At 36.9% G+C, this 13,880-nt stretch overlaps 1 protein-coding gene across 1 annotated transcript; it reads left to right on the top strand.

Moving 5' to 3' along the window:
- The first annotated feature begins 1,155 nt into the window (after window positions 1–1,155).
- Window positions 1,156–13,132, top strand: LOC107589593 (uncharacterized). The gene is made up of 11 exons (XM_016278074.1): window positions 1,156–1,342; window positions 2,486–2,779; window positions 3,024–3,104; window positions 3,713–3,925; window positions 5,368–5,986; window positions 10,057–10,174; window positions 10,293–10,418; window positions 10,902–11,002; window positions 11,389–11,487; window positions 12,414–12,537; window positions 12,836–13,132. Exons 2-11 carry the CDS (start codon window positions 2,500–2,502, stop codon window positions 12,986–12,988), a joined length of 1,914 nt encoding a protein of 637 aa, XP_016133560.1. The 5' UTR covers window positions 1,156–1,342; window positions 2,486–2,499; the 3' UTR covers window positions 12,989–13,132.
- Window positions 13,133–13,880: the final 748 nt, after the last annotated feature.

Here is a 13,880-nt window from a genome sequence, read left to right as displayed (position 1 = left end):
GATAATAATATACAGTAAATATTAAAAACATAAGTGAAAAATAATATAAAGGGTTGTTATTCCTTTTACATTCACTCTCAGTCTCTCTGACAAATAAAATGACTTTAGTGTTACCTATAAAACGAGCTGCATTTCTATATTTTCTGCCACTAAAATTTAGTAAAGTATACAGCATGTTAAGTAAATAATGTGTAGCTCTCACCTGAAAGTTTTTCAGGGAATGTCTCGTCTTCTGAGAGCAGCTGTATATACAGTATAAGCCAGGAAAATAACTTTCACTTTCATCTATACTTGAAAAGACATGTATTTGGCATTTAGGTATGAAGACCAGTGCTTTTATCAATGGAAGAATATGTTATTAGATCAGGGAATAATAATACAAGTCTCCAACAACATGAACAACTGCATTTGCTCTACTTCAGAAGCCAAACAAAAACATGCAGTCAAAAGAAATCTATAACACTGTCACTCCTTGTCAGGAACTACAGTTCTCAGAATCCACACACACACACACACACACACACAAGGACACAGACACTGTGCACTTGCAAGAGATAAGATTCAAGTTATCATTCAGTTTATTCCATCCACAATTTTTCATCCAAGTTAATGCTCACCTGCCTAATCCTGCCATTGGTTCAATAAACTTGACGTTGCTGCAGTATTCCTATTCCGTCTTGTTCCTGTCATTGAGCTAATATCTGACAAAAACAAACATTAATGTTTCCATTTAGTTACAAATTAACAGAAAGTGCCATTAACATCGTCCCCATGACACAGGGGGACTGTTTATGACACTTTTTAAAATTTATTTTAACTTACTAGATGTCACTTAATTAGTTTGCATAATAAAGTTGTATTTTAATAATAATAAAAATATATTTTTTTATGTACTAACCGTTTGTATAAATAAATAAAACCAAGAAGGCACAGGACTTGCTGTTTTGTGAATATGCTACTTTGCTCATAAATTAAACTCATGATGTTTTGAAAAACCACTTTATTTCTCAGTAGTAGGCACAATTTTATTTCCATAGAATAGATTATGGGATTCAGAAAGTGGTGTGTAATCAACTCTGTCTAGAACTATAGTGAATCTGAAACTAAAATCTGAAGCTATAGTTCCTGTACCAGAGCGCCCCAGTGCACCTATTCAGTGACGTTTCAAGGTGAATACCAGAGGCTCTATTGTGTGAACCAGGGTTTTTTGCAGCTCTGTATACATCTTGCGGTTGAACCTGTCGGTGCAGCGCGTTTGCCAGCTGTTTGTTTTGCAATAGCTTATGTGAAAAGTGACAGATAATTGCGAGTGGCAGACTTTGACAAGGAAATCGGATCTCAGGTGAGTCCGGGCATCGATTTACCGTGCGATGTTTACAAACATATTTATAAAATAATTTTATTAATAATAATAGCTAAGTTTTTTAACGTGGTATAAATGACTGACCTTTGAAGAAGTTAAAAGTGACTGACCTTCTAGCCTTCCCAGCTACCTTTAATCCAGGTTGCCGTGGATGTGCTAATAACAGAAATTTAATCTTCAGAGTGGTATAAAAACTGATGTTACATTGCTGTAATGTGTCATTGTAACGAATTTCTTTGAGATGTTGTCCGTGACACACTGAAGGCGTAGTGTAATCTAGTTCAGAGAGAAAACTCTGCCTGTAGTGTTTCGCATTTAAGCCCTTTACAAAGATTTATCATGGTGTAATTTCTTCAAATTACCATAGTTAGCCACTTCTGGTGTTGCTTTCGGTGTTATAAAGGAGATATTTCCATAACTAAGAGACTTCTTCCAACCTGTCATCTTTGGTGAAATAAACCGAGGTTATAATAATTTAAAGTGGGACAGCATATCGAATTTAGACGTTTATGATTAACTTATACAGCAATACACCTGTTTAAATGGCAGTGGAGTGTAGAGTGTATTAACAAATGTGTAAGTATTCACCATATGTGAGGTTAATCTATTAAGTTTGGAACCCGTATTGTGAAGTGACTTTACTTTAAATGTTAAATTGAACACTTTAAATTGAAACAGTTATTTTCTCAGACAGAATGAGAAAGTTAGAATTGTTATCACTCTCGTTTGGGATTGAAGAAGTTGAGCTTCTTGCACAGTCTGAAGGAGATCTCACATTAATAATTTACATGCAGGTATCATGGTATTTATGGTATGTGAGGTGTGTGTAGCCTAATTGTTTAGAGATCTGTAGTAGAACCGCACTACACATGACTCATTAACTTTTTTTGGCTGTTCAGCGTGTTAATATGAGTTCACGTCTTTTTGTTGTTATGACGATGTATGCCGTCTACACCCCTCTGAAAAAAAGACCATGTTGTCAGTAAACAAAAAACTTCCGACATCATGATGAACCTGCTGATAGATTCAACAGTTTCATTCTCACACTCGCGTCAAAACTTCCACTGTGTTTTTAGTGCAATAATTCAAGATTTCTTAAAGTTCTTGATATATTTTCTGCAGGCTTTATCTGACTGATGCATGGTCAAATGGCAGAAACTACAAAAGAAGAAGTAGATAGTGGAAATGAGGTTAATGACCCATCAGAATGGGTTGAGGATGCAACCAAGGGTTCGAAAAATGGTGAAAGACAGATGGAAAGTCCAGTCAAAGAGAAGAGTCTTGGATTTAGGATGTCGTTCAGAGAAAGTTTGAAAGCGGTCAGTAAAAAGAGCCCTATTGTATTTAAAAACAAAAGGTCAAAGAACACAGATGACCAAAGCTCAAATTCTCCATTACGACCACCGCACTCTCCAAGTAAGTGTATAACCACTAGACATGGTGAAATGTGTTGCTTTTTGTGACAATGGCTTCTCAAGTTCAGTAGTTTAAAAGCTAAAGCAGACGTTACGGTACTTATAAAGTGCTTGAGTGTAAACAGTGCTGGTTTAACCCTAATTATAAACAACCAGGTGAACTGTTAGCCAAGAAACAGCTGCGTTTTGTTATATTTTATAAGACTTTTAATTAGCTGAAGCTCCTTGCATGTTTCTCTCTTCAGGTTTGAGCAGAGGATCTCCCTCACAATCTTCATTTCAGAGTCCAAAGGCAGAAAAGGCTTCTCTTGCCAGAACTATGTCAGGTGACTGGTCTTTGCATGTCACTAGATTCACCTCTAGACAAGTGAAAAACAATGTGGGCTATCATGACAGGAAGTGTTGATAGTAAATGTTGCGAACAATACAGAAAGGTTTGTTGCTGAAATGTTTTGTACTTTTTGGGAGTTTAAGCTTTAGTTCATAATTCATACCTGCATTTTGATTGAACTTTTTGCGTATTTTTCACATATGTAAAAACAAAACACAACAACACACCTTACCATGCTTATTTCTAAAATTAATAGAACAGTTACATGAACAAAGAATGTGTCCTCTTGACCTTCATATCATGTTTATTATATCATTGGGGAATAAGGTATAAAGAAATGTATATGAGGGTACACAAATCCACTGCATTAGTGTACATTAAGATGTTAGATTATTCAGTTAAATATTCTCTTTAAACTATAAATGTTTATTCACTAAAAGGGTCAAACGTAGGGTAAATAGCTCACTGTATAAGTTACTGGTTAAGTAAAAAGAGCTTTCATATTACATGGTCATGTTGATTTTTTTTTAACTACCATTTGCTCAGTTGAATGTTATACATAATACATAAATCATCTCCAGTAACCGTTTGCGTTATTCTCAGATTCTGCAGTTGAAATAACAGGTTCATTGGCAAGGAGAGGGGCATCGATCCGGCAGAGTTTGGGTCTGGGTACTAAAAAACACAAACAAGAACCACTTGAACCTGTCACAGAGGCCATGACTCCATCTGAAGAGCAGACAGAGGTCATAGATACAGTGTTGGAGCTCAGAGATACATATACTCTGCCAGAGATACCACCTGTGCCTTTGTCAGGTGAGTGTGTGAGTGCATGTCCCTTTGCAGTTGACAAAGGATTTATAAACATCAATGGTTTCAGATAAAAATTTAAATGAATGTTTTAGATATTTGGACTGGTTAATATTTTTGTTACACCAATACTTTTGGGTCATTTGCGGTAGGGTTGTGACAGTGAGGAAATTGTCCCACTGGCTAATCGACGTGTGACAATACCGGTAATACCGGTATCACCGGTATCACCGTGGGTGGATGGGGGGGGGGTAGTTTTCCCTCTTTTCCTTGCTTTTCTTCTGTTTTTTAATAGCTTGTAAAAGCTTCTACAATTTTACTTTCACTTTCAAATTAGCATCTATTTGGTGTCAAGCAGTTGTTTCTTTTCCTCACTTTACTTCACTTTTAAACACTTCGCTTAACGTGGTGCACATTTTACTTTCACTTTTAAATTAGCGGCAATTCAATTGCTTGAATTCAATTCAACCAACAAAATACAACGTAGAACATGGAACTTTTATTAACAAAATGTATAAAACACCATGCTTATATGCATAATATAAAATAACAAATAACTTACACAAAGTTTAGGTAGCAAACTGAAGATCAGTAAACACTGTGAAACCAAATAAATAAGAAACGTACGTTATTAGCAAAAACTAATAAGAAAGCTTGGAGACACGGCATACCTGATGTAAAAAAAAATACACAGTTTAAATAAATAAAAATCAGCAAACACTGTGTAACCAAATAAATAAGTAATGAATGTTTAAAAAAACTTCCAATATCACCTTAGATAAATGGCAGAAGTCAACAGGCTTTTCAAAATCCAAAATATTTTTAAAACAGGCGCTTTTGCATGTCGTTTTGAAATTCTTCTGCCATCGTCTTGTCTGTCTCACCTCACTCTTCTTGTCAGCTTCTCCTCATGCGACTGTCGGCACGCTGCATTGAGCAGCCCATTCAATTTAATTGTAGCATATTGTCTGTTTTCTAACTGAACTAAATGATTTTTATTACTTTAAAAAATCTAAACGACGGTGGGGGCGGTGCCGCGGTGGGCAAGTGACATAACCGCACACCGGTAAAACCGTCAACACCGTCTATCGCAGCAACCCTAATTTGCAGTACTCAATTTATATTTACTTTCCTAAATATCACCTTTAAAAAGTTTGCTCTTAGCAAGGGTCTTTACACAGTATGGGGCCCACCTTTACCATTTTGTCTGGGTTCCTGTGAATTCAAGCAGTGAATCTTCTCTGAATTGAAATGAGGTCATAAAAAGGCATGCAAAAATTTACTTTATAAAAATGCGGTTAAAAATGGGTTTATATGGTGTATAACCACATGTCATGCTGAACAACAATCCACATATACACTACCGTTCACAACCGACACAACTCATGTAGTCATCTGTATTATAATATTTTGCTTTTTGTTCTCCTTTTTTCTGTTATTTTCTGCAGTAATGGAGATTAACATACTGATAGATATGGAAGTTTTAGAGAAGGCCTACGTGAATCTACTGTCACTATGCCTGGAGTTTCAGAAGGAGCATCAAGCTCTGGATCAAGAAGACTATCCCATCGAACTAGTCAATAAAGAGAAAGATCTCAGTCTGCTCTATGGCACATTAAGGAACAAAATGTTTGTCATTGTACGCAACTCCAGTGCTCTTCCCCCACGCAATAAAGAGCAGCTGGTGTATGTAGCACACATTATCCTGGAGGAAGAGAAGAGACAGGGAGAGCCAGGAGCGATGCAGGGATTGAGGGAAGCATGGAGGGATGCGGTACTAAACGGGGTTCAAGATACACTGAAGAAAGTTCATCTGGACAGCCTTGAGCAGAACGCTTCCTGCCTGGCAGTGCATCTGGGGCTTCTGGGTAAAGCTGTGGTGGAGGATTTGGAGAGAGTGAAGACTGAGCTTCAGAGCTCATATCCAGAAGATTTTAATGTGTTTGAAACCTATGTGTTCTGCTATCACGAGGCTGTCGGAGAGCATCTAAAGAGACTTCTGGAAAAGGTGACAGAGCTGAAAGATTACTATGCTCTTCTAGAGTTCATTATTCATCGCTACCCCAGGTGAGGTTTCCTCAGTTTAGATTTAGTTTTTCTAAATACAGAAGGTCAGTATAACTTAAAACCCTTTTTGATATTGAAGCAAGCATGCTGATTCGAACCTGTATGAACTATATTTTTGAGACACACAAAAGGTGAATTTTTGAAGAATATCCTGGCTGTTTGTTCCATATTATAAAAAGTGAATGTCAAGTTTGGAAATGATTTTAAAAAAATACCATCAAATACATATTTCATTATTTAATTTACAGTACCATTCAAAAGTTTGGGATTGGTAAGACTGAATTTTTTTTATGTTTCTTATGCTCACCAAGGCTCCATTTCTGGATCAAAATGCAGTAATATTGTGAAATTACAATTTAAAATAGGCCTAACTGTTTTCAATGTTAAAGGGGTTATATAATGAGATTTCAAGTTTTCCTTTCTCTTTGGAGTGTTACAGGCTGATTGTGTATAGATAAGATCCCTGAAGTTGCAAAGACTAAAGTCTCAAAACCAAAGAGATATTCTTTATCAAAGTTAAGACTCTGCCACGCCCTCTAAAACGGCTCATTCTAACACGCCCCCACATATCTACCACACTGGAAATATTTGCATAATGCCGCCCAAATGTGCACGCAAAGAAAGAAGGCGTGGTTTCAGTAACTGCAGTTAGTGTTGAAGCAGCCATGTCAGGGAAACGGTGTGTTTCTAGGTGAAAGCAAAAGCACTTTATTTGGCCTTCCGAAAGTAGATGCATTTAGGAATCTTTAAGATTACTTACAACAGAACAGCAATGCATTTTATGGACGTTTCGTGAACGTCCATAAAATGAATGAGGAGTGAACCTAGGAGAGGAGGTCATTCTGACTTTGCTATGACAATCTGGCGCTTCTGAATCAGCTACTGTTTTGTTATTAGCTTAAGTAAGTGTGTGTGCGTGTGCGTGTGTGTGTGAGAGAGAGAGAGGTGGGGGGGTGGGGTAACATCACAGTGGAGTCAGCTGTCTTAACTGTGGCTTGTGTACTGCAAACACATACCAGCTTCATCACTGTGTTTGTCACGCGACTCTGTTCCCCTTTCGGGCTCTGTCTTTATATTTATTTTGAAAGATGAAGCTTGCGATTATGGTAAGGGGTGTTACATTTCCGACGAGTGCTTGCGGTGTTCGGCCAATCACAATGCACTGGGTCAGCTGGCCAATCAGAGCAGACTGCGCTTGTCGGAAGGAGGGACTTTGTAGAAAACGAAGCGTTTGAGAGAGGCGGGGCATAGAGGACCTACAATACTGTACAGTATTTGAAAAATAATGTGTTTTTTGAACATTAAAGCATGTCAACATATTCTGTTTCACCAAATACACAAAATAATGATCTTTAAAAAAGCATCATATGACCCCTTTAATATATTTTCAAATGTAATTTATTAATGTAATGCAAAGCTGAATTTTCAGCATCATTACTCCAGTCGTGAGTGTCACATGATCCTTCAGAAGTAATTTTAATATACTGATTTGCTGCTCTAGAAGCATTGCTTATTATTATCAGTGTTGAAAACAGTTGTGCTGATATATTTTTCTTTCAGAATTATTTGATGATCAAAGAGTTCAAAACAAAAGGATTGAAATAGAAATCTTTTGTAACATTCTAAATGTATTTTTGGTCACTTTTGATCAATTTAATGCATCTTTGCTAAATTAAAGTATTAATTTCTTTCTAAAAAATAAAAAAAAACATCTTACTGACGCCAAACTGTTGAACAAAAGTATATATTTGAGATCTTCTGAAACTATACAATAGCTTTGCATGACAAATTTTCAGTCATTGTTCACTTAAAGGTGGGGTAAGTGGTTTTTCAAAAACGCTTTAGAAAACTGATTCGGGTCGACTAGCAAAACAAACTTTTTTTGTAGCCAATCAGCAGTAAGGGGCGTCTCTACTCATGATGTGGAGGAGAGAGCGTTCAGTGCTCAGATTAGCGAGCCGAGCGACAGAAAGATAGAGATGGCGGATAAAAAACAAAAGAGGAAAACGTCTGTGGAACAAAAGAAGGCTTAAGGCAAGAAGTAGGATCCGTGTAAATATCGGATCAGCTTTCCAGTGCTGGAGAGAACTCAAGGAGTGGAAGGCCTGCGATCGGACGCCGAGGTTGCTTTGTTTCTTCTCGATAGGTGAGTAACACCGTGTCTGCGCCGCAACAACTAAAGTCTGTCTAGTACACTGATGCGACAAAGCGACCGTTGAAAATCATTTGAAATTTGTGTCAATGTGTCATAAAAAGAAAGCAGCAGCAGTTTCCTGTCAGGGATTTGTCGTGTCGTGCCGCGCCACATCCAGTGTAGACCATAGAGATGTATATATATCTATGGTGTAGACAGCATCACTGATTATAATGAGTTCCATAGTATTTTGTCGCGCCGCGCCACTCGCGTCCGGTGTAGACACGGTGTAACATTGGTTTTGCTTTGTTTCACAGAACTAATCGGTGCCTGGGTTGCGTACGCATGTGTGGGGTGGAGCTATCAAAATAGGGACGAGACCCTTTTGGGGTAGGGGTGTGTTTGTTTTGGTGATTTCAAATGTCAACATTGGCTACCAGAAATCGCTTACCCCACCTTTAAACACCACGTCAGTTTTCATTTCAATGGCATTTGATCCATGAACCAATGGTGTTTGATGTCATTGACATTAAACCTGGAGTTTCACTGGATTCACATTCTCATTCACACAAGCCAATCAAAAGACTGATCTACTGTGAGATCAGAGGCTTTTTAGATGTATGTCCAGAGCTCCAAACATCCCCTTCTCAAATTGTGAAAGTGTTAGTGTTTTTAAAGGGTTAGTGAAAAATGAAAATTAGTCCATATATTACTCACCCTCAAGTCATCCTAGGTGTATATGACTTTCTTCTTTCAGACGAATCCAGTCGGAGTTCTATAAAAATTGTCTTTGATCTTTCAAGCTGTTTCATGGCACTCAGTGGGTGTTGCATGCTTAAGTACAAAAGAAGTTAAATAAAAAGCACCCGTCCATAAAAAAAAGTGTCTCACACGGCTCCGGGGGGTGAACAAAGGCCTTCTGTAGCAAATCAATGCGTTTTTGTAAGAAAAATATCCATATTCAAAGTGTAATAATCACTTTAATGTAGCTTGCGCCAACAGTTGTACACAGAAGCAGCTCCGGGCTGATAACGTATGAGGTCAGCGTTGCGCATGCACCGGTGAGTCTCGTGAAAACCAACATTTGTTTACAGGAGCAAAGGAAGCAGAGTTTCCTTACTTTAGTCAAGGAAAACCAGTCTCCTCTTAGCTTATATCAAAATCCTCCAACATTCTACTTTACAAATCCTCGTTTTGTACTTCTAATTAGTGACGTTGTTTTGTTTTGATCGCTCCCCTGCGCTTCCATGTTCATCACTTCTGAGCGGTGCATGCGCAAAGCTGACCTCCATACGTCATCAGCCCGGAACTGCTTCCGTGTAGAACAGTGAGTGCAAGCTACATTAAAGTGATTATTACATTTTGAATATGGATATTTTTCTTACAAAAACGCATCGATTCGCTACAGAAGGCCTTTGTTCACCCCCCGGAGCCGTGTGAGACACTTTTTTTATTTAGCTTCTTTTGGACTGATGCATGCAACACCTGCTGAGTGCCATGAAACAGCTTGAAAGATCAAAGACAATTTTTTATATAACTCCGACTGGATTGGTCTGAAAGAAGAAAGTCATATACACCTAGGAAGACTCGAAGGGGAAAGTAATTTATGGGCTAATTTTCATTTTTGGGTGAACTAACCCTTTAAATGACCCAAACACAGTTTTGGTTCAGTGTGATGACTAGCTCATCTTGATTTATTCAAGCCGCCTTCAATCCTTATCAGGATACTCATTTGTGATCCAGTTGATGAGATTCATTTTGAAGAACTTGGTTTCAAAATAATGCACAGAACCATATATTTAATGGATATCCCTTGAGAGTTTAGAGATGTGTTTTATGACAGATTATGAGATTTATGATTATAGATGTGACTGTACTATTATTTTAAAGGTTATGATTATGGCTTTAATTATGAATTGAATTGCTGTTTCCATAGTGAGAAGGTAATGGGAAGCAGCTCTCTGCAGCCTGAGTTGAAGGAAGATCAGAGAGTGTTGACACTGGACAACGATTTCCTTAATCAGATAAAAGACAAATACTGTGCTTGCTTACAGGTAGCATAAAAGCACATTTGTCATCTGAGATAACACTAGTAGTGAGATCGTACTGACAGTATGATGTCAGATGATATCTGAGAGTTTCTGAATTCAATGTAATCTGTGCTCTTAACAGGCTGACATGAAAACATCACTCAACATAATTATTGAGTTGGAGAATGAGGAAATGTGGAGAGAAAAGAGAAAACCAGTGATTGATGAGGGAATATACCGCTCACACATTGACATGGACATCTGGACTGTAAGACTGCAGACTTTCATAATTAGCTCACCTTAACTCAGTTTTACATGGAAGTAAAATGAGCGTTAAAGCAAAGTCCTTTGATTTCCCATTTATACTGCCACAAACTCATGAGGGCATTTGTTTACCAATAGAGGGCAGTATTGGACATGTATTTTAACTAACTAATAGTGGTCCCAAAACTAATTAGGAAACTTATGCTGTCTTCACATGCTATTAGAAATGTCCTGCTTCACATTTATGAAGTTGTAATTATGAGTTCATGATCAAGCATGTTCAAGTGCTTTGTTGTCTATGTAAGATCAGTACATTACCAATGCATAATTTGTGTGCAGATGCCGCTTGGTTTCAATATTTTTTCAATCCAATTTGATGCCATTTAGACATTTGTAAGTGGTTTAAGTGCCCAAATCTTTTCGAGGACACTGTAATTAAAAAACAGCACAAGGGGACAAAACACATTTATGTTGTTTTCTTTCCCAGAATATTAAAGGGCATGTACAAGGATCCAGAAGAATCGATGTGAACCTTGAGCAGAAGGTTGTGCGTTCCTGTTTGGAGGAACTGAAGACCTTTCCAAAACGGTTTGTGAAAGATAACTACAGTAACATGCTAATTGGAAGTCAGTTTTGTACATTTACAGCTCTAAAAGCTTCTGTAGTCTATATTTTATGTACAGAGGACAACTATTCAAGTTTCTTTCACTTAACAGCTGTTATGTGCTAATTTTACAGTTATTATAGTAAAAAAGACTGGCATATCATTTCCCAGTTTCTTTTTGCCAATCTATACATATGACTCAAAACCACATCCTATGAAACACATTTCCATGTTTATTTCTCCTCAATAATATCTAATAAATTAAGTCATTGGTTTATTTTTAGTTTTATTGCATAGAATTTGGGCAGTATTTAATTATTTTTGTTTGTTTGTTTTATTTCTCTGTATGACTGGTTGTGGTTATTTGTAGGTTTGAATCAGCGTTTGTTAAGTGGGGCAGTCCTCTGTCTAACTCCTCTCTCTGGGCAGAGTATCACATCAGCTACATCAACAGCTTTAGTGCCCTGAAGTAAGTCATTTACACAACACACTGCCCAAACGTCATTTTCATTGAAAATTCTTTATTTCAAGTGTTTGGGAGGAGCAGAAATATTATATAGCTAGCCGCATTAGTCTAGTTCAATTATTTCACGAGCACCCATTCACAAAGATTTTGTGTTTACAAAGCCAGGAGGTCTTTAATAGACAGAGAAAAGCTATTTGTTACCATTCACATTTATATCAATGGAAGAATTTTCATTTGATCTTATCTAATTTTATCTCATAATCTCAGTTTAGGTACCAGCTGTTTTTGAGCCAGCCATTTTAAATGTCATGAATAAAAAACAAACAAACGTAACAATCAGTCACGTGATTTCTTGGAATTTGTGCTATATAGAGGCAGTCAGGCAGTTGGCAGGGGGAGTCCTTGATAGTGGGGAATTCCAGAATGATGGAAACCACTGGATGTGCCTCTCCAAAACTTAAACCAAAGACCTTGGGCTATTCTAACTAAACAAGGGAGTTCTAAGAGAGAGAGAGAGAGAGAGAATTTTTTTTTTAGATTTTAGATATGAATCCATTATTACATTTTTCTTAAATATTACAAAACATTTTAGTTTTAACAGTCAAACACAAAATAAAATTGAAACAAATATCTCCATATATTTTATAAGCAGATATTTTGTGTTTGACTGTTAAAACTAAAATAAGGTGTTGTTTTTTCTTAATAAATTGGGTAAATTAAAAATACAATGGTTAAATTTAAACCTTTTTTCTACTGCTCTTTGTTTAAGAAAGGTTATAAAAAAATTAAATAATTATCGATACCAAATTATATGAAACATTATATCGTGATACATTTTTTTAGCTATATCGCCCAGCCCTAGTTTCTCTTTTTTACAGCTGACACTACAGTACTATAATACTATATCATTTCAATTTTTTTTTCTCCAGAGAGCACATGGAGAGCTATCAAGACACCTGCCCGATTCAGCTAGGGCTGGTTCAAAACGAAATAGATGGACTGACCACCAGATTGAGTCAAGCTGTGATGGAGGACTTCAAAACAGATGTTAAGGTGTGAGCTTCTGAAATGCACACTTTTCTCATTGTTAAACAATGGCAGTAGTTTGAGAGTCACACCAGACTCTCCGTGTCATGCAGATTGTAACAGGCAAACAACCTTTATGACGTATTTGTTTTAATACAAATCAATACCATGTATGTGCAGGATTCTTGAAGTAAATAAATCACTGAAGTATAAAAATAAACAATAATGTCTGTGATTATGCAACTGGAAATTGATAATTAACTGAATGTATATGTTTGATAGTGGAGTGAGTTAATATTAAGTAATAAAGAGCTTCTGTTTGCAGCCTTTCCTCAGGAGACAAATGACAGGGAAATGGTTTTCATTTGATGAAGACTTTTCAAAGCTGATCAGCAGAACTGAGACTCTTTCTGATCAAAGCAAGTACATGACCCCAAAACATAAACAGGTGAGAGTGCCAACCAGTTTGCTTCATTAATATACACATACATTAATGTAACCATTCTACTACAACTTGAGAGACTGTTCCCTCCTGTTGGAATGACCTGCCAAACTCATTCCAAGCAGCTGAGTCCTTAATCATTTTCAAGAAACGGCTAAAAATACTTCTCTTTCATCTTTATTTGACCCTCTAACTCTAGCACTCTCTATTCTATTTCTATTCTAACTACTTGTTTTATTTAAAAAGAAAGAGCCTTTAACACTAGCATTCTCTATTCTTTCTACTTATTTTCTTTTTATTTATTATAAATAATGACCTTCTAACACAAGCATTATCTATTCTTTTTCTGTTCTATTGACTTATTTTTATTTAAAGGGGTCATGACGTTGCTAAAAAAGAACATGATGTTGTGTATTTGGTGTAATGCAATGTGTTTATGCGGTTTAAGGTTCAAAAAACACATTTTCCACATAATATACATTATTGTTGCTCCTCTATGCCCCGCCTTTCTGAAACGCGTAGATTTTTACAAAGCTCATCGTTCTGAAAAACGAAGTGTGCTCTGATTGGCCAGCTATCCAGTGCGTTGTGATTGGCCAAATACCTCAAGCGTGTGACGGAAATGTTACACCCCTACCATACTCTGATGCCGTGTCCCGGCACAACAGTGTACTAGTGTTAAATGCTGCTGTTTGTAATAGCATTGATAACGTTTCTGACAGATAATACCATGTTTTGTTTTGTTTTTGTTTTTTGAGTTTGCCTTACCGAATATCCTGTCCGCAATAACCTGTCCGTGGGCTTTTTTGATTACTGTCAGTTTAAGTGTGGCATGCAGTGTTGCCAGATTTTCCTATGAAAACAAATAAAAACTGAAAAAATAAATAAAGAATAAACCGAAATTAGTTCAAATCTTTTGTAAATAAGA

The sequence above is a fragment of the Sinocyclocheilus grahami genome, unplaced genomic scaffold, assembly GCF_001515645.1.
Source record: "Sinocyclocheilus grahami isolate Dianchi unplaced genomic scaffold, SAMN03320097.WGS_v1.1 scaffold117.1, whole genome shotgun sequence".
Lineage (NCBI taxonomy): Eukaryota > Metazoa > Chordata > Actinopteri > Cypriniformes > Cyprinidae > Sinocyclocheilus > Sinocyclocheilus grahami.
The sequence above is the reverse complement of the archived record's forward strand: the minus strand, read 5'-3'. Positions and strand labels throughout refer to the sequence as shown.